We start from the raw sequence: 24557 nt of genomic DNA on the forward strand, positions 1-24557 counted from the left end.
TTCCTTTGCAGCCTTAAGTACACAATAAAGAAACTTAAAACCACTTTCTAAATGGGTTTAGTAAGGTCAACTTAGCGAAGGCATTAGGATATGTGCTTTCTTGACTGTAGAAGTAATGTGCCATGGATACATTGCTATATGTTGTAGGGAAGGTAGAGCGACATAGAGATAGGCTATTCCCTTTATAAAGTATGTGTAGTGACTCACCGCCATGGGATTTATATAGGAGCTATGTTATCAGGTGAGTAAAGTCAGAAGAAAATTTGTTTGAGGTTATAAGGATTAGATAGCCTCATGTACTCTGCCCTGGTCAGACCAAATGGTGATTTTTTTCACCAAAATTACTCCCCCAAGATCTAGTCCTAATTTGGAAGTGACCCCAAATGATCGATGACTCTGCCAGATAGGGTACAAATTGTTGTAGGCTCTGCCATGCCAGAAAGCCTTGGTTATGGTACTCATGAGTGACTACATCTGCTTTCTGTGGACTTTAGGAGAGCATCTCAGAAGAGGAAATGATCATAATCTTTAGAGATAGAATTCCTGTATTCAAAATTTGCCTATAATACTTATTATCTTTGTGACTTTTGGCAAGCCCCATCACATCACTTGGACTCAGCTTCCCGATATGTAAAATGAGAGGTTTGTGGTATATAATTTCTAAGACCTTGGCTGACTCCATTCATGTGATTTTATAATCCCATATGGAATTAATAAATACTTTTATGATTCATTCATATAACGGGGTTTCTTAGAACCTCACGAGAAATAGGTTGGTTACATGATAATTAACTTTTTGGCCTCCACATTCTTTGAAATAAAAGAAAATAAAACAGGCAAAATCCAAATCAGAACAAAAGCACATAAGACGCTCCCCAAGTCCTGTACTGTCTAGTTTTGCTTCTTTGTGAACAGTGATAGATTGGTGGAAAAGAGGCCAGAAGGTTCCCAGAATTTCAATGGATGAAGCCTTCTCTATAAACATTAACTTGACTTTTGATACTCTAACTGTGAAATCATTTTCCAAAAAGCAATCAGCATATCATCAGAGGAACTGAGACATGTCCACTTTGACAAGTTTGCTGTCAATGAAACCAGAAGACATAAGGATGTTGCAGCTAAGTGGAAAGATGACTTACAAGTTCTTTGGAGAGAGGCAAATAAAAAGTTGACAGAATTGACTTCACTTGGGAATAACAAAGGCAATAACACATAGACAAACACAAATCATTTCTTAAGATACTTGATCAATTTGTCTTGTGGCGCTCATGGTAACTATAAGCAAAATGTCCTTCCTAAAGATAATTGTCATCTATGTGCCAACATCTGTCACAGAGAATGAAGAAACAGAAAATTTCCATGAAGGATATGATCAAATGTGTCTAGTCAAAATCAACATGTATATTGACACTCAGTGAATTCAACACTTAATGGGTACAAGGGAGGCTATTTTTTTAAATGGTAGAAAACATAGATCAAAATTAAAAAATGAAAACTGTTGAAGCTTTTTAGAGCATACTAAAAGCTTCCCATGTATTTAACACAAAAGCTGTTTTGAAAAAAGAGATTCAGAATGCAACAACTGTGGCAAATACTACATGATAACACCATAAAAGAATAAAAAAAAAATAACTTGACAGTTATCAGAAAGAGTACCCCAGATCCAAGATGAATCCAACAGCTATAGATTCACATAGATTACATGAGTAATTTCCACTTAAAAAATCCATATGAAAATAACCTAATTAACTAATGAATATTTTCCTGACAAAATAAATCTAAAACTAGAACTATATATAGAAAGTTGGAAGTGATTGTAGAGGCCATCGACATAGATAGCTAGATGGTAAAAGGAATAGAGCATTGGGCCTGGAATTAGGAGGTTCATCCAGCCTCAGACACTTTGTAGACATGTGATTCGGTGCAAGTCATTTAACTTTTATTGCCTCAGTTTCCTCACATGTGAAATGGAGGTAAAATGATATCTACCTCATTGGGTTGCCTGAGGATACAATGAAATAACATCTGTGAAGTGCTTTTCACACCTTCAAGTTCTACATAAATGGAATTGTTAGTAATAATAACAATATTAGCATTAAAATAATAACAGCTATTATTTCATGGAAAGCCCTTCATTTTACAAATTAAAAAAAAAAACCTGAGAAAGAGAAAGGTGGTCCAAGGTCCCACAAAAGTAAGTGACAAAGTTAGAATTTGAACCCACCTTCTCTACCCCCAAATTCAGTCCACTTTCCATTCTACCTTAAAGGAAAAAGAAGAATAAAGGATTGGATTGAACTGGAGAAAATAAACAGTGCTTTCCATTGTCCCAGACTGTTCTGTTACAAAAGAACTTATTTGAAAATGAAACTAATAGCCCTCTTGTGTTTCCATGTGACTACATGTCATAGAAAACCATGTACCCAAGAAATCAAAATTGCAAATATCCCCAACCAATGATGACTTTGTTGCAAGAAGTGAAGTCAAAAGTATAATGAAAGAAGTGTGTGATCAGAAAAGGAGGCGACCCTATCATGTTGCAGAAGACACAATCAGAATTTTAGATGGACACCTATTGTTGCTGTTGTTTAGTTGTTTCTAATGCTTCATGACTCCATTGGAGGTTTTCTTGGAAAAGATATTGGAGAGGTTTGCCATTTCCTTCTTCATTTCATTTTATAGATGAGGAAACTGAGACATACAAGGTTAAGTGACTTGTGTAGGGTCACACAGCTATTAAGTGTCTGAGGCCAGATTTGAACTCAGGTTTTCCTGAGTTCAGGCCCAGTGCTCTATTCATTGCACCACTTAACCCCTCCCCACCCAGATTATTACTTAGAGAGTGATAAATGGACTATAGACCTTCATTCAGCACCTTGGACAGATCTTGGAGAGGCTGAATATAAAACCCCAAAGGAAAAATTGTGTGGGCTACAAACGTACCATCAAAAGGAATGCCCACCTTGTTGATATTATAGTAGCTAACATTTAGCTAGCATTTAAAACTTTGGAAGCTGACCTGAGCACCCTGGGGAAGTGATTATTATTATCCTCATTTTACAAATGAGGAAATTGAGGCAGATAGAGGTTAAGTGGCTTAGTCATATTCATATAGCTAGTGTCTGTGATAAGACTGGAGCTCAACTTTTCCTAATTCCAAATCTAACATTCTTATCTACTGAACCATCTAATTGCCCAGTTCTCATGATTATTGCGTGAGAGGGCTTGAGTTTGAATGTTGACTGACATTTCTAGTCTATTCCATTCTTGTAAAATTTAAGATATCTATAAATACACAATAAAGTGTTTTTAGAAAGTTTTTTTTTCCATGATCAGGCTTATATTTCATGTTACTATCCAGGGGGAGGAGATAAGGGAGATGAGTATAAAGTCATTAAAAAAACGTGAATTTTGCCCTGAAGAATCAAACACTTATCTAGTGGGAATAGGTTTGAGATAAACATACAAGAAACTGCCAATTAGGCAGCACAAGATAGCTTCAGGAAATGATTTGATTTGGGCTGTGTTTTTGCCATCAGGTAAGGTTAGACTCAGAGGAGTGAATGAACCCTTAAAAAAGTAGTGATCACACTCATTCTCAGGTTGGAAAGGCTCTTCCATCCACTGCCTTTGACAGTAGTTAGAATAAAAGCTGCTTGAGATTGAGAATGATATCAAAATATGATTCTGGGATTCCTTCTAGCATCTAGCTCATTTCCCTTCACTTTAATGCTCATAAAATAACTACTTGATTGATATAAGTCCTGAAGCACCACAAAGAACATTCTATTAAGCCTAAGCAAATACTGACTATACGTATAAAAAATAGGGTGAATTTGAACTAGACTACATAAGGAAAATCTGGCTATGATTCAGAATAATTAAAGGTCAATGATTACATTTCCCAATTGTATGTATACATCTATATTTCTTCAAATCTTGCTCTAAAATTTGTATTCTATTTAAACTCTTCTTTAATATTTATGCTCAGTTTATCTTTTTTTTTTTTTTGTCAAAAAGGCACAATTGAATGGAAATGCATGCTAACCTAGTTGTTTCAGCTCTCCATGCTGTGAAGACACCTGCTTTATTGTTTAAGACTTTGTTATGTTTTGTTTCAAACTGTGTATAAGGGAGGAAGGATCTGGAGCATTTAAAGAGCCAAATTTTATCATGTCCTTTCAGGTGAACATGGTGGCCCTGAGTAAGAGGTTAAAATACTAGAAGGCAGCTGTAGGAATACACTTTCCCCCAAAAAGAGACACATGATCTTGTGTGCCCTGGGACCAGACAAATAGAAGTGTTAAGGGAGGAGCATATAGTCGCTTGAGGCAATTTATATCTCAGGGGAATAACAAAAATATGTCAAGACCAAAAGCTGGATAAAATAGAAATAGAAAGGACTGGGCAGAAGATATGAAAATCTCCTGCCCTACCTAGGGGAAAAGTAGTAAGCTGTCCATAAGTTAGTAACAAGTTGAAGCATTTGTATTTAGAAGTACATTTTTTTCCTTCTGAAACTTTTATGTGCTATTGTAATTCATGTGTTTCTAGCTATAATGTGAGCTGAATGGCTCTTATTGTCCAAATGAATGTTTATATTTTAGTTTATAAAAAGCAAATATCAATGTGTTGTAGTATCTCCCTGCCCCCACTCATTTTTTCTTCTTCTTCTTTTTCTTCTTCTTCTTCTTCTTCTTCTTCTTCTTCTTCTTCTTCTTCTTCTTCTTCTTCTCTTCTTCTCTCCTCCTCCTCCTCCTCCTCCTCCTCCTCCTCCTCCTCCTCCTCCTCCTCCTCCTCCTCCTCTTCCTCCTCCTCCTTTGCTGTTTGATTACCTATGCCCACACTAAAACAAATCATGTTGTCTCCACTGTTTTACTAAGGCATTCACAACCAATCGCCTGGTGGTGGCTAGCAGAGGGGAGAACTAGGAAAAATTTAAAACTTTGTGCAGCTCTTGCCTTAAATCCTCAACTCTTTCTGAGCAATAGAAACATTACACATGCCTAAGGGAAGACAGACATACACTCGTAAGGGAGTCCCTTTCAAGTGCCAATACAGAGCTTGAAATAGTCAGAACTCTTACCACCACTGTCCCCTATGTGCTTCTTCCTCTCTGTCTCTCTGTCTCTGTCTCTGTGTGTGTCTCCTGTCTCTGTCTCTCTATCTCTGTCTATTTCTGTCTCTCTCTCTCCTCTGTATCTCTCTTTTCTCTATAACATGTATTATATCTTCCTCTCACTCAATCACCCTTTTTTATAAACTCTTTCCAAATTCCACACCAACTCACTCCTCTTGAATCACTCCTCCCACTCTGCACCAACTCACGAATCACTCTACCAAGACACAGCAACTCCCTATTACACTAATCTGAATGTCACTCATACAACCATTCTTTGTACTGACTCAGTGACCCTCTGGTAGCAAACCCTCTTAGTTCACATATCTTACTTGAGCACACCTAGATGAGGTTGGGACACCCTACACACCTTGAGGTTACTTCCCAATGCCTTTAAATCAGCCTTTAATGTTTGAAGCAGCTGTATGGCCCATGTGTGTGATGGTCTCACCAATCAATACCTTCCTGTGAAATCATTGCTTGGATTAGTTGACCAGACATGTTCCAAGGCTAAAGGACAGATACTAGGTCACTTTTGATCACAATTATGGGAAACAGAGTTAAAAGGAGAGATCATAGGAAAAAGAACAAAGTCAAGGACCATGGCACAGCTGGGGGTGGGGTGAGGCAGGTGGTAGTTAGGCTGCATCATGAGGAAACTGAATATTTGAGATTTCTAAAAGAGAGCTTTGTTTGGGGGGCAAGAAAGATGGGTACAAATCAAAAGAAACATCACATAAACAATTTTTCTGAGTGACATTTCGGATCCCCCACTTTCTTTGCCTCTCCTGTATGTACAAAGTGACTCAGCAAGGGGCTGAGCCACCTGACTCAGTGATGGTGTCCATGCACCTCTTTTGAGTGATGTTGAACTAAAAACTCCTGCCAGGTGCTGGTAGCATATTTGTGGATCTTAGAACTTCAGAGACAATTGGAAGGTCAGCTTTTCACTCAATCCTCTCATACACATAAATTTTAAAGATAAAGCATCTGAAGACTAGAGAGGGAATACTAATGTACCTATGGTTACTCAAGAACTAAATGTCAGAGTTGGGGCTCAAACCCAGGACTTCCTACCTGCAGTGGATCTCAATGAGTAGATATTAATGGATCTCAGAGTAGGTCCCTCAAAATGAAATTCACAATCTATTATCCTACTCCTGAAGCTTACTTGTTGTACATTCTTGGGTGAATCACTTACCCTCTGTTAATTTTAGTTTCCTTATCTGAGAACCTTCCCAGCTGAGAGAAATTAATTTTATACTATTATATTAATAATTAATTAATTTGTAATCTATCCTTTATCTCCTTTCTTTAAGACCCCACCCCTGAAAAATGTCAGTCCGTCTCTAAAGGACTTGAGTGAGTCATATGATTATTCCTAGCCCCCAAACCCCATTGTAGCTAACTAGGTTGGGCTTGACTCCACCCCACTGGGAAATTTAAGGTATAAATAGAATCCAGTCTGTGTGAGCCCTTTTTTGGGGGGGAAAGGAACTTCTGCTCTTAATCCTGTCCATTACAGTTTAGACCCACCCAGCTTAACAAGGAGAAAACTAGCCAGGGAGGTCCAGATGGAAATGGCTTCCCCTGCCCAGATGCCTTGAGTGTCATGGTCAAGCTACATTTTCAGCAAGAGAAACTGAAGACTTTTAGCCCATCTCCCCATTAAATGTCGACCAAGCAGAGTTGCACTTCATTTATCAGGGCATTTCCCCCTCAGAAGGTATATATCTGATTTAATGTGTTTCAGAGTCTCCCTTGCAGTCTTTGGTAACTGAGAGAAACCAGTGACCATCAATTTATTGATTATTGGCTAGCCTGATTAACAAAAAATTGATTATCATTTACCTGGAAACGGTCTCTTGGGGATTTTATTTGCAACACTGAGATTTGAGAGCCTACAAAACTGATCACCTTCCCTCCCCATCCCTCACTGTCCACTGGCTTCTTTCACCATCATCCCTTACAGTGCCAACATAAGCATTTCTGTGTTCTTTCAGGCCCATAGAGGGTCAATTCTTCCATGCAGAATCGTCCTCTTCTCTCAATCAATGACTCTCAAGTTTTTGAAGTCTCAATTCAACTCCTCCATCCCCCCAACACTCCTTCACCACCACCCCCACTGTACCACCACTTCTGCTTCTAGCGGTTTTTGTCAGATTGGCCTTATATGATACAGTTACTGGCCTCTTTGGCATGTTCTAATTTAATTTCCTTGGAAGGGGGTGGGTGGGGAAGGCAGAGGATTATGAGAGAAGCCAGTCCATTTCTTTCCAATGCAGTTCTTTGTTTTCTTTCACCCTTATACCCAGGGGCTTGCTGTTTTCCCACTGCAATGATTTGGACTGAATTTTACTTTGCATGAGGTAGCTGGGCCCAGGCAACAGAATGTGACTGTTCCCTCTTCTTTAAAGTGGGAAGTCAAGAGCCAGTGGTGGCTACTCACTATTTGACAAACTGATCTGCCTTTTTCCTTGGCAAAATTGTGATGCTGGTGAGAGTCCTGGAGTCCCAGAAATAGTTTAGTAACATAATCCACTAATAACCTATTTTTCTTCTCTGGGACTCAGGTTTTTTTTATCTGTAAATTGGGCAAGCTGTAATTAATAATTTTAAAAACCACTTTCTGTTCTTAAAATTTTAAAGCCTCTCTTTAAATGATTAAAAACAGATAAAATAAACAAAAAAGCTTGCTTCATATTTTTTTTGCATGTATACTTTGCTGTCCCACCTGGAGTAGTTTCTCTAGCACAAGGCTGGATGGGGTAAGGCACTTCAAGAGATATAACTAGGAATTGTTGCACTCAGGGCAAGTTAGATAGCATGGCATGACCTTGGTGTCAGGAAGAAATGGGTTGGAATCCCTCTTCAGATACTTGCAAGTTGTATGACTCTGGGCAAGCTGCATAAACTCTTAAGCCCAAAGTCTACATACTTGTTAAATGGGGGGATTTCAGTGGATAACCTAAGGTCCCTCCAGCTCTGATTTTCTGCTGCTATGATCATTTAAGTTCAACAAACAGTATCTGGGGCAAAAAGAATGAATCAGATCCCAGGTTGGGCGGGGAAGAACACTGCTCCATAATACAAGGGATACAGAAACTCTAGGATGTCATCACAAAACTGCTGTGGAGGCTGCCAGATTGGTTGGTGGAGGGGAAGCTCACCTCATCCTGTGCTCTAGAAACTTCCTATTTTAACTAATTATTTTTGCTAAACTCAATAGTTTCTACATTGCTGAAGTACTGCATATGCCACCAGGATCCTCTAAATTTGTCAACCTGGGACAAAGTCCCAGTCACCTGCCCTAGTTCCAACTTCGCATCTTTTTTTTTTTTTTCTTATAGCTTCCTACTGCAAACTGTACAGTGTTCTGCACAAAGCCTGACTTACTTCCAGACTTAAAGGGAAGAACAAAATGAAATCCCCTGAGACTTGGACTTCTGCTGTCTTTGCTTACAGGCTTCCTAGGAGAAGGACTTATAGCATCTGAAGACTTTATCTTCACCTCCCTCCCCCCAGATCCAGGAGAGTCATTTAGAGATACTTTGTCAAAATGCCAACAGCACTAAGCTTGTGCATACTCACCAAAATAACACATTTAATCTTCTGCTTCTGAAATTGTGGCTCCCCACCCTCTACTTGTTCTCAGTGTTTCCTTTGAAAGAGAAGCCATGGTTCAGTGCTATTGAAAATTAAAGACAACAGTCGAAAGATCAAGGTCCAGACTGGTCTAAGCGACAGAAGAAAATTAAAATCGCCCACTCCCAGGGCAAGTTTCCTGAATGCTGACGAAGACAAGTAATGGAAAGTCAAACCCCACAATGCATTGTTAAGTAGAAGTTTTGTTTTGGACAGGTATTGGTTTGCACAGGATACTGACTGAGAGGTAGGGTTGGGAGATGGTTATGGATTCAAAGGAAATGAGAAAGAGATCATTGGATGACAGGATTATCAAATCCAACCTCCTCATCCCATGATGCAGTGATGGAATGAGATGAGGAAACTGAGGCATAAAGAGTTAGGTGATTTAATTTCTTGACTACACCTTCCTATGTCTCTAGTTTTAGTCCTTCCTACCTGGACCCTCCATACATCTTTATCACCACCAAGAGAAAGCAGCAGGTTGGTCATGAGAGTATTATCCCATGGACTAAGGCTAAGCAAAGGAGATACCTTCTAGTACAATCTTTGTTTCTACCACTAGAGTAAACTGGGAATTTAAGATGGGGTATGCTTCCCAATTCTGATCTCCCTGCCATGTTCCTTCTTTGGGTTTGATCTACACGTCATACCTCTGCTCCACACCTTAAGTGTTAATTTCTCTCCATATGCAGTTATATGGATTTCCAGCCCACTAGCCTAGTGTCAAGTTTGTTTCTCTGCCTGACGCTTCAGGTTGGGGCTTGTTGGCCATTGATTTTGCCCTGTCTCAACTACATTCCACCTAGCAACTCTTATTACTGCCTTCCTCTTCTGGACGACATTTTTAGCTAGTTCCTACCCAGGCTTCACCTTATGTAATAATCTGTAATTATTATTCACTTTCTCACGCTCTTCATTAACCAGACACCATCATCAATTCAAGTCCAACATTTGTCGTCAATGGAGTTTCTTTCTCAACATCGCTGTCACTTTCTGATACAAAGTGTCTCTCCTTTGGGTGATTTCTTCCTCTTAGGAATGTTAGCTAACTTGGTTTTTCATTTGCATCCGCAAATGTTTAACATAACCCTACTGCTTGGCGTACAGTAAGTGCCTAAAACATGCTTTATTTTTTGACAACAAATTATTATGTATCTAATCTTTTCAAAGAACTGAATTAGGCACTAGAGATAAAGAAACCAAGTTTTACACGCTATTGGGCAAGGATGTTCTAATGTTTTCTGATATACTTTCAGCACTGTGCAGTAGTTGACAACTTAATTTAAAGAGGGCTGAATCTTCCAACACTGGATGAGAAGAAATCCATTGACAAATCACACTGGGAAGTAGAGAAAAAAATGATATTCAAGGAGACATTTACTTCCCATAAAACCCCAGAGTAAATTAATTGTTTTCAAAAGGACAGTAAGGGGAAAAAGCACAATATAAGGGAGAAGGCTAGGTGGGTTCCTCCTTCAACAGCTTAGATGTTGAGAAACAGCAGATTAAAACGGCGTGAAAAACAGTCAGATAAACTTGCTGCTGCCATGACTCAAAAGTTGTTGTTTCTCAGTTCAACTTTGCTGAAACACTTGATTCATGTTGTTCTTATTTAACTTAATTTGCATTGATTTAATCAGTGCTGGTACGCTTTAAATACATATAAATTGGGATTCTGTGACTTAGATTACTTAGAATAGCTAAATTTCAATATAGCTCATTTCAATCTGCTAATGTATACAGTTCTGCCAAGGCTTTAAAACCTTAGAAAATGGGAGAACTTACCATCTTAGAGGTGGGAAGTGATTTAAATATCCAGGCAAGATGAAGTAATTAACAGAATGATGATTCAATTCATAGAATGGGAAGATCAAAGACTTAGAACTGGAAGGGACTCTGTGGGTCACTCAGTCCAGATCTCTTCTTTTACAAATAAGGAAACTGAGGATATGGCTTGCCCAGGTTCATACAGAGAGTAAATGTGTGAAGTATGATTTATGCCCAGTTCTTCCTGACTCTAAGTTCATTTTCCTCTCTACTCTGCCGAACTTTTTTTTTAAACACACCTACAGTTGTACCTAGTCGTTCCTCCCACAAGATGCTCCATCTCCCAACTCTATGTATTTTCCAGGCTTTTCCCTTACCCAGAATTCTCTCCTCATTGCCACCTTCTGGTTTTCTTTACTTCCTGCAAGTCTCATAGAAAATATCACCTTCTCCAAGAAAAAAAAAAATGAGTGTTCTCCTCAATGCTGGTGCTTCCCCTTTGGTGATTATATGCAATTTATCCTGCATGTATTTTGTATGTATGTAAACATAGTTGTTTGCCTTTGGTTCTCCCCATCCCAACCAACTGGTATATGAACTCTTTGGGAACAATGACATCTTTTCCCCGTTCCTTTATAACCCCAACCTGGGCAAAGCATTTGATTTAGCAGGAGTTAAATAAACACTTTGTTAATTTGGCTTTGTCAGATTGTGGGTTCCTTCTGAGGATATACAGACAAAAAATGAAAGCTTATTGACCTCAAGGAACTAATACTCTACTGGAAGAGCAGGGAGGACAAAACAAACTCAGGTAAGGGGAAAAAAATGTCAAAAGTAACTACAACGTAATTTAAGTGGAGGGATGTGACCTAACCACTGGAACACATCAGTGAAGGACTCGTGCATTACACGTTATGTTAAAAAGTATATTCCCCTTTTTTAAGTGCTGCCTAGAAGCATCTAGAAAGATCTTGGTGCTATTTATGAGAAAATTTATATATATATATATATATATCCATCCATGGAATTTCATTTATTCTTACTCCCTTCCTGCAAAAGGCACTGCCAACTCTTTGCTGTTTCTCTAGGCCCACTCTATAAATCAAGAGAGATCAAAAGTAGGGCCTCTTCTTGTTCATCTGGCAGTGGCCACTTTCACATTTCCAAACTGAGTGAAACATGAAGGCTGCTCATTATAACATTACCTGCTGACAGCCTGGCTACTCTTGGACCTAGTACCTTCCATCTTTCCATCTCTCTCTCTCTCTCTCTCTCTCTCTCTCTCTCTCTCTCTCTCTCTCTCTCTCTCTCTCTCTCTCTCTCTCTCTCTCTCTGTCTCATACACACACACCCACACATATACACACTCACACACATAAACACACACTCAGACACTTCAATTAGGTACATCAATCAGCCATCACACTACCATGACCAGTTTTAGTCTGGTAACAATTGTCTGGGCAAGAGGGAACCATGCTCATGACTAAAATGTTTTATTGACTAAGTGTTCAACCCCAATTTAGTGACATGATGAAAGTCCCAAGGGATGATCTGGTTTGGTTTGTGTCCAAGTCACCCAGTAGAACACTTGAAAGGAATAAGGGCAACAGAGAAGCACCCATCAAGTTTAGGAGTGTGATGTAGTCCTTGGACTCTAGTAGAGATGTCACTGGCATAGGGCAGTTTGGACATTTACCCGAAGTGCTAAGATTTAGAGGACAAGACAGCACTTCTACTCTTTCAGAAGGCAAAACAACTAAACTTGGCAGATGCTTAACAAGAATAATTAGTTAAAATAGAATGATACCAGATTGCATGTTTTTGCCTCATTCTCCCACATTCTCACAGGATGCAAAACATAGGTGATCCTCTCATGCTTAGCCCTACGATGTTTGTTCCCTCAGTGGTAACCTCCAGAGCACTGGTCTTTTGTCATCTTAGGGTCTCTCTCTTGGCCTCCCTCTCACAGGGCAATGTCTTCTTTACTTCCACTCCAAAGGAACTGGTTCCTGAGAAGAGATTTGAAATCTCTGGACTTTTCTCTATGTCTTCTTCAGAATTTTTCAGAAAAAAAAGGTGATTCAAGGATGTTTTTACTGCTGCTTACCCTAGGCACATTTTCTGATGCTTTCCCCAGGCATCAGATTCGCTAGGTACAGATCTACCTTTTATTCTCGGTATTGCCACTAAAGAGCTTCATAACTGAGCTAATTATTTCTGCCTTTCTAGGCTTCAGTTTCACATGTAAAATGACACATTTAGGATAGATGACCTTTAAGGTCTTTGTCATCTGTAAACTACAGAATTCTATAGGAAGCAGTTGGGAGTTTTGGTCAATACTTAGAGTATGAAAAAATGATGAAAACTGTATGATTCAGAGCAATCAATAAATGAAAAATCATTTCTTAAGCACCTATGATGTGCCAGGCACTGTTCGAGGTCCGGAAGATACAAATACAAAAATGAAGCTTTCCCTATCTTCCAGTAACTTTGATTCTATAGGATTAATCCCATTACCTCTCTGGGCCCATGTCCTCCTCTTTTGGTCTATAAAAGGGTATCTTAAGCTGGGATTCATGAACTTGTTTTTGCAGGATGCTGCTCACTACATTCAACATAATTGGTTTTGTTTGTAATTCTGCACATTTGATTTTATGCATTCAAAAAGTGAGCAGTCCTTATACTGTCAAAGGCCTTTATGACAGAGAGAGAGGGAGGGAGAGAGAGAGAGAGAGAGAGAGAGGGAGGGAGGGAGGGAGGGAGGGAGGGAGAGAGAGAGAGAGAGAGAGAACTGTTCTGAATAAACTCCAAGGTTTCTTCTCATTCTGATAATTGATACTCCTAAGACTGCCATCTCCTTAAAGTCCAGGCCTTTTTCATTTTTCTTTTGCTATCCCTTTACCAAGCATAATACTTGATAATAGTAGGTGCTTCATAAATGTTTGCCTGATTAACTATTTGACACCAAAAGGCATTTCATGTACAAACAGATGGCTTCTCATAAACACGCTTAATGAAATTCTTTCACATTTGTCTGTTTCCCTTGGATGGTCATGGAAGTTTAACTGAATGCTGCTGATCTAAGATTCACTCATTCAGATCTATGATGTTTCCCCAAAAGTGCCCTGAGTTTGGCATTCAGTAATGTCTTTGGTTCCTTTACTCAGATATGGTCCTACTATTCTGAGGACCTCACCAGGCACAGCTCCCAAATCAAAATGCTAGTTGGGGCATCTAGCTTGGCACTGTCCTGGGCCCCACCCACTTCCACACCCAAAGCAGCAGAAACATCCAATGCTGGGCCATTTCCTGAAACAGAATTCCATGGTGACAGCAGGAGGGGAATTATCACAGTCTGTTCTGAAGAATTGTATTCTTCCATAAGATTTCTGTGTGTGACAAGAATCCCTGGTGCCCATGCTAACCTTGGGGTGGCATTCCAGTAGTATCCCAAAGTCATCACTGAGGAAAGATAGTCCCAAAAGACAGGTAACACAACCCCTTCTAGAATCATCTATACCATCTATGCTCAAGGAAGAGAGGAGAGAATCCAGTGTTAAGAGCCTCTCACATCAGTTGTGATGACTGGAGACCAGGAGGGAAACCTTCCAAAAAGCCTGCAGCAGAGAGATACACAATTCTGTATTCACAAAATACGGTGGGGGGGGGGGGGCGATCAACTGGGGTGAAATTCTACCCCCTCTTCTCCTCTCATCCCATGTACCTACCCACACATATGAGTTCTGCTGTATCCATCCCATCTACCATGAGCAATGCCCTCTACAACCCCACAGATGATGGGGTCTAGCTTTTCCCATTTCATGCAGCAGATTCCGATCTGTCACTAAACACAGGGATGTACCCTATATGTGTCCTCCCCAGCACTGATGCCTACATGTATGTGTGTAGGCTGGCCGAGCCCAGCATCTAATCATAGCTGCCTTGCACACAGACATTCTTCTCTGCAAGACTGAGTCTCTCTCTCTCTCTCTCTCTCTCTCTCTCTCTCTCTCTCTCTCTCTCTCTCTCTCTCTCTCTCTCTCTCTCTCGGCAAGAAATGGCTTTGCCAAACCTGCCTGAATTGGAAAATAAAACAAACCAGCCACCAAGGAGTGCTGGCTGGGTGCAATGCTCCTGTCTGCATTAGAAAGACTGGGAGGAGGGGTGGGGGGAAGAAACAAAACCCCAGGAGCATTCTTCTCTTCCATCACTTTTTCACTTTCTTGAGTTGCTCTTCCAAAGCCAGGAACCCAACGGCTATTGCCACAGAGATTCATATGTGTCTTCTCCATCTAGGAAGCTTAAAGGGGTGGGGGAGGTGGGGAACTAAGGGGAGGGGAATGAATAATGCAGTTTCCCACTTAAAAATACTCTGCCCTTGATTATTCTTTCTCTGCCCACCCACCTCTCTCTCTCTCTCTCTCTCTCTCTCTCTCTCTCTCTCTCTCTCTCTCTCTGAAAAATGGACCAAGAGGCTTAAAGTATTTTCCATTTCATCAAAGAACATATATTACTTTACTGGTTCACTCCAGTGTTGGTTTTATGCCCACCCCTTTTCAATCTACCCATGTCTGAGGTGCACAGGCAAGACGTACAATCGTGAGCAGCTTACGACACTCACTGAGCAGAAGGTGCCTCTGCAAGACCCAGCAGCCGCGGCATCGTCGGCAGCAGCAGCATCGGCGGCAGCAGCAGCAGCAGCACCATCGGAGGCAGCAGCAGCGGCGGCGGCAGCAGCAGCATCACTGCTCAGCCAAAGGGGAGCATCCTCTCGCCACCACCGCCGCCGCCCCTGCTCCTGCCCCTGCCCCCGCCGCTCGCCTTCTTCTCTCCGCTTCCCTCCACCGTCTCTCCCTCCTGGCGTCCCTGCCAAGCGCCAGCACCCCTAAGCCAAGCGGACGCCCCAAAGGATGGGCAGCCTAGCTCTCCGGAGCCGCTCAGGGAACGGATGGCCAGCCGTCTCGGCGGAGTGATGAAGGTGGCGCCGCCGGCTAGTGCTCATTTCCAATGACGGACATTAACCGGATTGTCAGCTCCCGCGGAGTCGTTGGGAAAGAGTTTGGAGGGTTTTTCCCCACCACGTCACCGGATTAACTGCAGAGAAAAAGGAGCCGGGGGAGGTGGTGGTGGTGGAGGTGGTGGTGGTGGTGGTGGAGGAGGAGGAGGAGGAGGAGGAGGAAGGAGGAGGAGGAAGGAGGAGGAAGGAGAAGAGGAGGACGGAGAGACGAAGCTCTCGCCTGTAGTTCGGGAAACTTGCAGGTCCTAGAAGTCAGCGAGCCAGAGAGCCGGCCATCCCTTCCAGCCCTGGGAGCCCGAGCAAAGTGAGACATTGTGAGCCCGCCAGCTTTGCTCCGAATTGAAAGGGACGGAATTTGTAGCACAGAGGGGTCTTTTCTAGCCCTGCATATAATTAGCCCAAACACAAAGGAAGCATCTGAATGGAGGTTGTCACTCTCTGGAAAAGGGTGGGTAAGACACTTTTTAATTAAATTCTTTCACGAAGAAAGATTTTTTTCCTCCTTTTTTTTTTCTTTGCTGCAGTCTCTAACATGGACAAAATCACGATCTTTTTGCCGTTGCGTTTCCGTGAACTTTAAATGACGCCCAGCTTTCTGCATGTTTAAAGGTGAACCGTGTGCCTGGAGATTTTATTTATTTATTTTTGCTCTGGCTCTCTCTCTTTTTAAATACTCTTTTCATTTATTTGCCACCCCACCCCACCCCCTCCCCGAAATAAAATATGATGTAGACTCCTGACCCAGCGGTTCAATGGACATTGTCGAACCTCTCCGGAAAGATTCTTGCTAATGGATTTCCTGCTTCTCGGGCTCTGTCTAAACTGGCTGCTGAGGAAACCCCCGGGGTGGATGGTGTGTGTGCTGGGTGTCGGCTTTCAGATGCTCCCGGCGGCGCAGAGCGGGTGCCCGCAGCTGTGTAGGTGCGAGGGGCGGCTGTTGTACTGTGAGTCACTGAACCTCACAGAGGCGCCTCACAACCTGTCTGGCATGATGGGCTTGTCTCTGCGGTACAACAGCCTCTCGGAGCTGCGTGATGGACAGTTCACGGGGTTAATGCAGCTCACGTGGCTCTATCTGGATCACAATCACATTTGCTCTGTGGAGGGGGACGCCTTTCAGAAGCTCCGCCGGGTGAAGGAGCTCACCCTGAGCTCCAACCAGATCAGCCAGCTGGCCAACACCACGTTCCGGCCCATGCCCAACCTGCGCAGCGTGGACCTGTCCTACAACAACCTGCAGGCGCTGGCGCCCGACCTCTTCCACGGGCTGCGGAAGCTCACCACGCTGCACATGCGGGCCAACGCCATCAAGTTCGTGCCCGTGCGCATCTTCCAGGACTGCCGCAGCCTCAAGTTCCTCGACATCGGCTACAACCAACTCAAGAGCCTGGCGCGCAACTCCTTCGCCGGCCTCTTCAAGCTCACCGAGCTCCACCTGGAGCACAACGACCTGGTGAAGGTGAACCTGGCTCACTTCCCGCGCCTCGTCTCCCTGCACTCGCTGTGCCTGCGCCGCAACAAAGTGGCCATCGTCGTCAACTCCCTGGACTGGGTGTGGAGGCTGGAGAAACTGGACCTGTCGGGCAATGAGATCGAGTACATGGAGCCGCACGCCTTCGAGGCGGTCCCCCACCTCGACTCGCTGCAACTCGACTCCAACCGGCTCACCTACATAGACCCGCGGATCCTCAACTCCTGGAAATCCCTGTCCAGCATCACGCTGTCGGGGAACGTGTGGGACTGCGGCCGCAATGTGTGCGCCCTGGCCTCGTGGCTCAGTAACTTCAAGGGCCGCTACGACGGCAACCTGCTCTGCGCCAGCCCCGAGTACGCCCAGGGGGAGGATGTCCTGGACGCCGTGTACGCCTTTCACCTCTGCGAAGACGCCGCCGACCCCACCAGCGGCCACCTGCTCTCGACCGTGACCAACCACAGCGACAGGGCGGCCAACATCAGCCCAGCTACCACGGTCTCGGCCGGCGGGGTGCAGGATGTGGAGGGAGCCAGGACGACGGACGCCGTCGGGGGGGTCACTGTGCCCGTCGAGCACGCCGAGAACGCCGTTCAGATCCACAAGGTGGTGACGGGGACCATGGCCCTCATCTTCTCCTTCCTCATCGTGGTGCTGGTTTTGTATGTGTCCTGGAAGTGTTTCCCAGCCAGCCTCAGGCAGCTGCGACAGTGTTTTGTGACACAGCGCAGAAAGCAGAAGCAGAAACAGACTATGCATCAGATGGCTGCCATGTCAGCCCAGGAATACTATGTGGACTACAAGCCCAACCACATTGAGGGCGCGCTGGTGATCATTAACGAGTACGGGTCCTGTTCCTGTCACCAGCAACCAGCCAGGGAATGTGAGGTGTGATGGGGGCCGAGGGGGTTTCAGACCTGTGAGCAACCAAATAACCGTGGGGGAGAGAGGAGACGGGGAGGGTTGGCGGTTCCCTGCTTTCCCATGCGCTTCTGGACTGAATTGGTCAGAGACTCTGGTCTCCAGACTTGAGATTTTAGCTTTATCCGTGTCTTAAAAACAAACAAGAACACAGAACAGAAACCAGAACCCCCATCCATCACACTCTCCTACCCACATACTCTGCCTCGAACACACACACACACACACACACACACTCACACATACATACACACACACCACACAACCTTCAGGACAGTTTATCTTAAATTTCATATGAGAACTCCTCTCTTTGAAGACTTGTCTATATTCAGGAATCTGAGAGTGTAAAAAAAGGTACCAATCATTGATTTTTTTTTTTTTGTAAACTAAAAATGTTTAAAATAAAATAGCATTTACAGTTTTCACAGACTGGTGTACCCTAAATGCCTTGTTCCCCACGGGGCAGGAATGCAACAGCTACTAGATCTCTTCCTCCTTGGGATTCGCTGCTGACATGGAATCAAACAGTAGGGAAAGCAAGAAATTAAGAGAGGGAATAGCATTCTAGTATAATGATGGATGCCTACGGATGGCACATTAATTGTGGGAGGGAAGGAGAGGAGGGAGAAGAGCAGGACACTTTAAATATCTAAATATTTAAAATATTCCCTGAAATATTTCCCTGAAAATGCTATGAACTCGATGTCTTTAAAGAAGGTAATTGATACTCTTATAAATGTTTAAGTCCTGAGTAAGTTCCTGGCATTTTTTAAAAAGGATCTTAAAGCAGTTTACCCACATAAGTCACTGGTATGGGTCATGGAAAGGAAGCTTTTTTTTTTTTAAATCTGTGTCATTGACATTTGTAATCCATGGGAAGGAGTATCTCCTCAGCTCTACTCCACCCCGTTTGCTTCTAGTACTCCTCTGCTCCCTGCTTCAGGAGGGAGAGAAGAAGAGGGTGATAGGGAAAAAGGAGATGGAGAGAGGGAGATGGAGAGAGGGAGATGGAGAGAGACAGAGAAAACTCTCACAGTTCTCTGCACTAGCAGGGGGCTGCTGAGAAGAGCAAAGCCAGATCCAAATTTTCAGTGGTAAAAGCGCTGTGTGTTTCCAAGAGTGAACTGCTAAAACTGCAAGTAAGCTTAAAGGATGATAGAGAATAGTGCACTTCTAGTTACTATAGGGAACCCCTCTCAAATCCTACCTCAGGATGAATGCCTCCAGCAAATTAAAGCCTAGCAGAAAAGATTAGGAGTAAACGCCCCTCCCCCCATGCCATCAGCTGGGGGTGAGGAAGATCTTCATTTCATCTTGTGCTTGTACATGACTGAGAGGATGATAGAAAGAAGCCCTAGTGTTTGTTAGTAAGACAGAAGACCTATTCCGTTCTTGGCTGTCTTTTTAGAAGCTTATGATTTTACTGAGTGTTTTGTAATTTTTGCCCTTGCTGGCAAAACCGGTCAAATGCTTTCGTCACTACCACTTCAGTTCTGCTTCTGAGACCTAAGGCAGCTGTATTGGGGAAAACATCAGGTTATAGAGATGAGGGGTTGTGTGTATGGGGCGGGGGCGAGGGTGGTGAGAGGGGTTTTGGAGTGTGGAGTTGCTGAGGGTGGGAAGGGGCTCTTTGAATAGCTAAGCAAATGTATGATGTGAATAAAAATTTCCTGGTGGCAAATTTTCAAACCTGATTCCCCATTATCCACGTCCAGAGCTCTCTCAAAGCCAGAGGCTCACCCATGCAGAAGATGCGTCTTTTATGGGAGAATTCCAAATTGCAGAATGGGGAAAAAAAAAAAAAAAAAAGAATGTTACCAGACATATAAAGCCAGGAACACTTTTATCAGAGGCAGGGCGGCATCACCAGGACATTTGTGGAAGCTAAGGGTGTGGGTTCCTTACTCGATCTCTCGATCTCTCTTTTCTTAAGGATAGATGAATATGCTAATGTTTTAAACTGATTTCTGAACAGATCTTTAAAAGGAAATACAGAAAATTCTTTTCTAATGTGAAACAATGGAAGGCTGGCTTGGATGCACACGCAGATATATGCATATATGCATACATCAAAAGTCCACTTTTCCTTACTTGGGAAAGTTCATCCTGCTTTATTCTAATTAAAATGTGACATAATGACATTCAGGATGCAAATGAAACCCATTCAGACATTTGGTAGTCTGAGAAGAACAGTGATCTGATTTGAGAGCTTGGAAGGGGACTGGGATTTGGAAAACACTTTTAACTCCAGACATTATCTTTTGGATTAGCTACACTAATTATGTCTTTCTGCATTCCTTTTTGCAATGACTAGGACTTTTATAACAAGTGTAGCCCTTCAAGTGTGTGTGTGTGTGTGTGTGTGTGTGTGTGTGTGTGTGTGTGTGTGTGTGTGTGTGTGTATGGGAGATGGATGGAAGGGGGGGGGGGTAAAGCTCTCTGTTCTGTGCCTTACATCTGTAATTGAGCAGTGCTAGGATGCTATCCTCTGGAAAACAGTCCTCTGTTTTCCAGTGAATGCCCTGAAACTCTAATGACTAAGGGCAGGTGCTTCTAATGCCATAAATATAAACCTGACATGTGAACACCACCTGAGTTTAGACTCAAATGCTGGTTCATGTCATGGTGTATTAAGGTAAGGTCTATGTGGGTTGCATCTGTAGACTTAGGGGCAAAGTTTTTAAGAAGCAAATACCCTCCCCAAATCAGAGGCCCTTCACTCCTTTGCGAAAATAGGGAGCTTAAAGAAATTCACTTTGCATTTATCTCCTACTACCTTTGCTCCCAAACCCCCAGACTTTTATAGTTGTTGAGAGGAAAAATGATTTTTTTTTCCTTCTCTTAGATAACATCCCATATGTAGAAGATGTTTTAGCACATGGAAATCTGATGAAGAACATGATACAGAGAGATTTCAGTTCTGGGTACTTGAGAGACAAGGGATAACAACATCAATCTTTAGTGGTACTCAGAATGGATTTGTCCCTGTGTGAAGGTGATGATAGTATACAGGCAATATATATAATAAATCTCGATGGAACTTGTTTTTATTCCTCTAGCAAATGACGTGAGCATTTAACAGAGAATTTTTAAAGACGTAGTACCATTCCATATTAGTTACTTTTCTCCCCTCAGCAGAAGGTGTTAATCACATTATCTTTTGTTCTTTCCTGAAGATGACTTATGACCACGGCACACCCAACAGTGTGATGGATTAACCCTCCAACACACAGACTGCTTTCCAATTGATTTAATTTCCAGAGACAGTGGTGATGTTTTTCAAATGTTTACAGAGTAAACCCTTTCTGATGACAAATGGAAGTCTTACTACTCTGTCAGGGATAGCAAGACTCGAAGATGGCAAGGAGTGAAACACAGGTGACCTGGTCACCTCCTGGCTATTGAGAATTTCCCACCAATGGCCACTAGTGCTAGAAGGAACTCCAAAGTTGTGCTACAAGTGATCATGCCTGAGAAAGAAAGGAATACTCCAGGAAAAGGCCATCATTGATTTGTTCAAGTTTGTTTTCATTTCTTCCCTCCCGGGCCCCTCACCAGGATGAGAGGAAAGTGTCTTCTCTTGATTCCCAGGCGGGAAGACATGTGGTGTGACTTCACATCAACAACACATTCATGGAGATGTGTAAGTAATTAGAAGGAAAAAAAGTTGCTTGTTACGCCTCCCAGGTTTTATAACTTGCTGGGAGCCTTGCAAGGCTATCCGTGGGACTGTTACAGGCTCTTCCCCAGCAATGGATATGATATAGACTGGATTCCCTGACCTGTTTAAGGAATGGGGCAATTCCAGTCAACCATGTTTTTTATTAAACATAGCATTACTGCATATTACATCTTATCAACAGTTTCTTGAAGAATTTGCAATATTCTGCAAACATCAAGATTTGCTTAATAGATTTTTTTTTCCTTCTTTGAAGATACAGAATGAACTTCAAGGTCTCAAATTCCATCACTTTGTGCTATGAAATATTACTTATCTCTGTAAAAAATATGAGAATGTTCTGGTCATTTTGGAAGTCTGGGTTATAGAATGAATTTCAGCTAACATAGAAGTCACTGGAGCCTGGGTTGAAATGGGTCCCTGTTGGACATTTTCTAGAAAGCAAACCTCAACACCGAGGTTGTAACCTTCGTGTAACGCAGAGGCTGGTGACCTCTAAGACTCTGGTTAGATGGTGAGATGGACTCAAAGATACTGGCTAACTCTAGAAAGATGGAAACAAATGTTTGCAAGACATGATAGCAAGGGAAAGAGCAAACACAAAGAAGCATAGTGGAACTTGTTAAAGCTTTTGTTTCTTCAATTCTTTTCTGAGAGTCAGTGTGGCACAGTGCAAAAGGGGCTAGGTATGGGATTCAAATCCTACTTCACCTAATTAGTAGCTTGGTGTCCTTGGGCAAATCATTTCATTTCTAAAAGGGTAAGTTTTCTCATGAGGGTTTAGATGATCAGATGAACCCAAGGTCCCTTCTAATCTAAAATTATGATCATATGACTCAATACTTGCTTGGGGATTTGACTTCCTTCTTTCTAAGAGTGAGCAGAGCTGAGGAGCCAAGGCTCTGAAGGACACAGGTTTACCGTCAACTGGAAACATCCTTTGATCATACTTTAATGCTCTCTGTGTCCTTCCCTCTCTCCACACTGAGGAAACCAGTATTTTCAATCAGCAAGTATTTATTAAACACATATCACGTACCAGGTATGGTACTGAGTACATGGGGACAGAAATACAAAATACAACACAGTCCTTACTCTCAAAGAGCTTCTAATCCAGCTGTCTCTTTCCCCTATCATCATCATCATCATCATCATCATCATTATTAGTCCCTCTACTATTAAAACCTGATTCTCCAGTAAAGAGTCTGATACATTCATTTATATTCAGGTAACTGACCAGATACCTGATTATTTTTAATGTGTTCATAGGACCATAGATTTAGAACAGGAAGGGAATTCAAAAGACCTGACTAAGCTTCTCGATTACAAGTATCCTTGGGAAAGGTAAAAAGGGATGATGTCTTCCTTAAGACAAAAGTATGCTTTACTAGTGCTGGAATGTCAAGGAACTGAGCCAGAAGGGAGAAGCATTTTATGGACCAGTGTATGCTTTCCTAGGATCCTGAAATCATGTCATATAGGCCAATGTGCCTACTTTGAAGTCTAATGGGGCAGTGTGTAAGGAATGTTTTTCTGCCAGGGACAGCATGTGTCACTGTGAGTTTTCCATAAAGAATATTTGTATCCATAAGGATCTCTACCAGAAAGCCAGGAATCAGCACCCTTACTCATGGCAATGCCCGTTCACTTGGTAACAGGATCCAGAAGAGCTCCTCTGAACAGACAGTATTGTTTAGGTCATTTGGTGATCAGTCCAAAAGAAAGGGTTCACCAACGTGTATGTCAAAGTCTTCTAGGCTTAAACAACAGAACCCCCCTGAAGAAGGGCTTGCCTCTGTAAGCTCTTCCTCATACTCCTCTACAGAGTCTAGCATAAGATTTGGTACACTGAGGCAATAATGGGAGACGGTTAATGAAACTAAGGGAATTCTGAAGCTCTGATTGCTGCTTCATTCTCTCCTTCTCTCCCCTTTCCTCTTTCTAGAGTCAGTTAAGTGGTGCAAAGAACAGAACACCAGGTGTGAGTCAGGAATACCTGAGTTGAAAGTCAGCCTCAGATACTTACTAGCTGTGTGATCATAGGCAAGTCACCAAAATTCTATCAGTCTCTATTTCCTCAATAGTAACATGGAGATAATAATAACATCTACCTCCCAGGATTGTTGTAAGAATGAAATTAGATATTTGTAAAGTGATTATCAGACTGCTTGGCACATAGTAGGTAGTTAACAAACATGTTCCTTTTTATCCTTTCGCTAATGGGGAGAAAATAGAATCAACTGTTTTACAACATCTGTGGCATTAAGTTAAGATCAATTAAACATTTTAAAGGTCATCTAATCCGAAAATGTGAAGTTTGAGATGTCCGTGCCTTTGCATTCTAGAAGAGTTCATCGATGACATGTTACTGGTTCTGTTTTCGTTGTTGATGATTGGATTCCTCTATGTTGTAAAGAAGGAAGAACTGCCCAATTGAACATGTCATATTCCAGCTTTATCATTAGTACTAACGATACGTTGTTGATGGATGCTTTCTAAATATTTACATAGATTAAAAAGAGAAGGGAAGTAGAAGACAGGAAGTATAAGTACTATGTGTGTCTCTATCCCATCTACCATCAACTAGCTGTATGACCTTATGCTTAATAATTCTGAAAATCAGTTGCACTATTAGTCAACAATAAACCGGTAAATCAACAAATATACATTAAGTGCCTAGAATGTACCAGGCACCAGGTATACAAAGTAAAAATAATAGTCCCCATTGTCAAGATGCTTAATAAAATGGGCGTGAAACCTGACAAAACCTACCTATGTCAGGGGGGCTTGACTGGATTGTCTCTTATGCACTACTTGAGTTGTAAGAACTATGATTCCTAGTACTAGGAAAGGGGGAGTCCAACATCAAAGCTCTCCAGTTGGGAAACACAACATATAAGCAACAGAAGTTTCTCAGAAACATAAGGCAAAA

General features: G+C 42.3%; 2 protein-coding genes across 5 annotated transcripts in view; one reads left to right on the forward strand and one right to left on the reverse strand.

Annotated features, from left to right (window-relative positions):
* Nucleotides 1–24557, reverse strand: part of CTNNA2 (catenin alpha 2) — a 1515416-nt gene that overhangs the window by 474052 nt on the left and 1016807 nt on the right. The window contains exon 1 of one of the 4 annotated variants that reach the window (XM_072637015.1): nucleotides 15159–15401. The exons of the other annotated variants lie outside the window; for them this stretch is intronic. The gene's annotated coding sequence lies outside the window, so the exon portion shown is untranslated. Of the gene's footprint in view, nucleotides 1–15158; nucleotides 15402–24557 lie in introns of those variants that run through there. 4 annotated transcript variants of the gene reach the window in all.
* On the forward strand, nucleotides 15720–18367 carry LRRTM1 (leucine rich repeat transmembrane neuronal 1). Its single transcript, XM_072637019.1, has one exon. It carries the CDS (start codon nucleotides 16345–16347, stop codon nucleotides 17917–17919), a length of 1575 nt encoding a protein of 524 aa, XP_072493120.1. The 5' UTR covers nucleotides 15720–16344; the 3' UTR covers nucleotides 17920–18367.

This window comes from Notamacropus eugenii, chromosome 1 (genome assembly GCF_028372415.1).
Source record: "Notamacropus eugenii isolate mMacEug1 chromosome 1, mMacEug1.pri_v2, whole genome shotgun sequence".
Lineage (NCBI taxonomy): Eukaryota > Metazoa > Chordata > Mammalia > Diprotodontia > Macropodidae > Notamacropus > Notamacropus eugenii.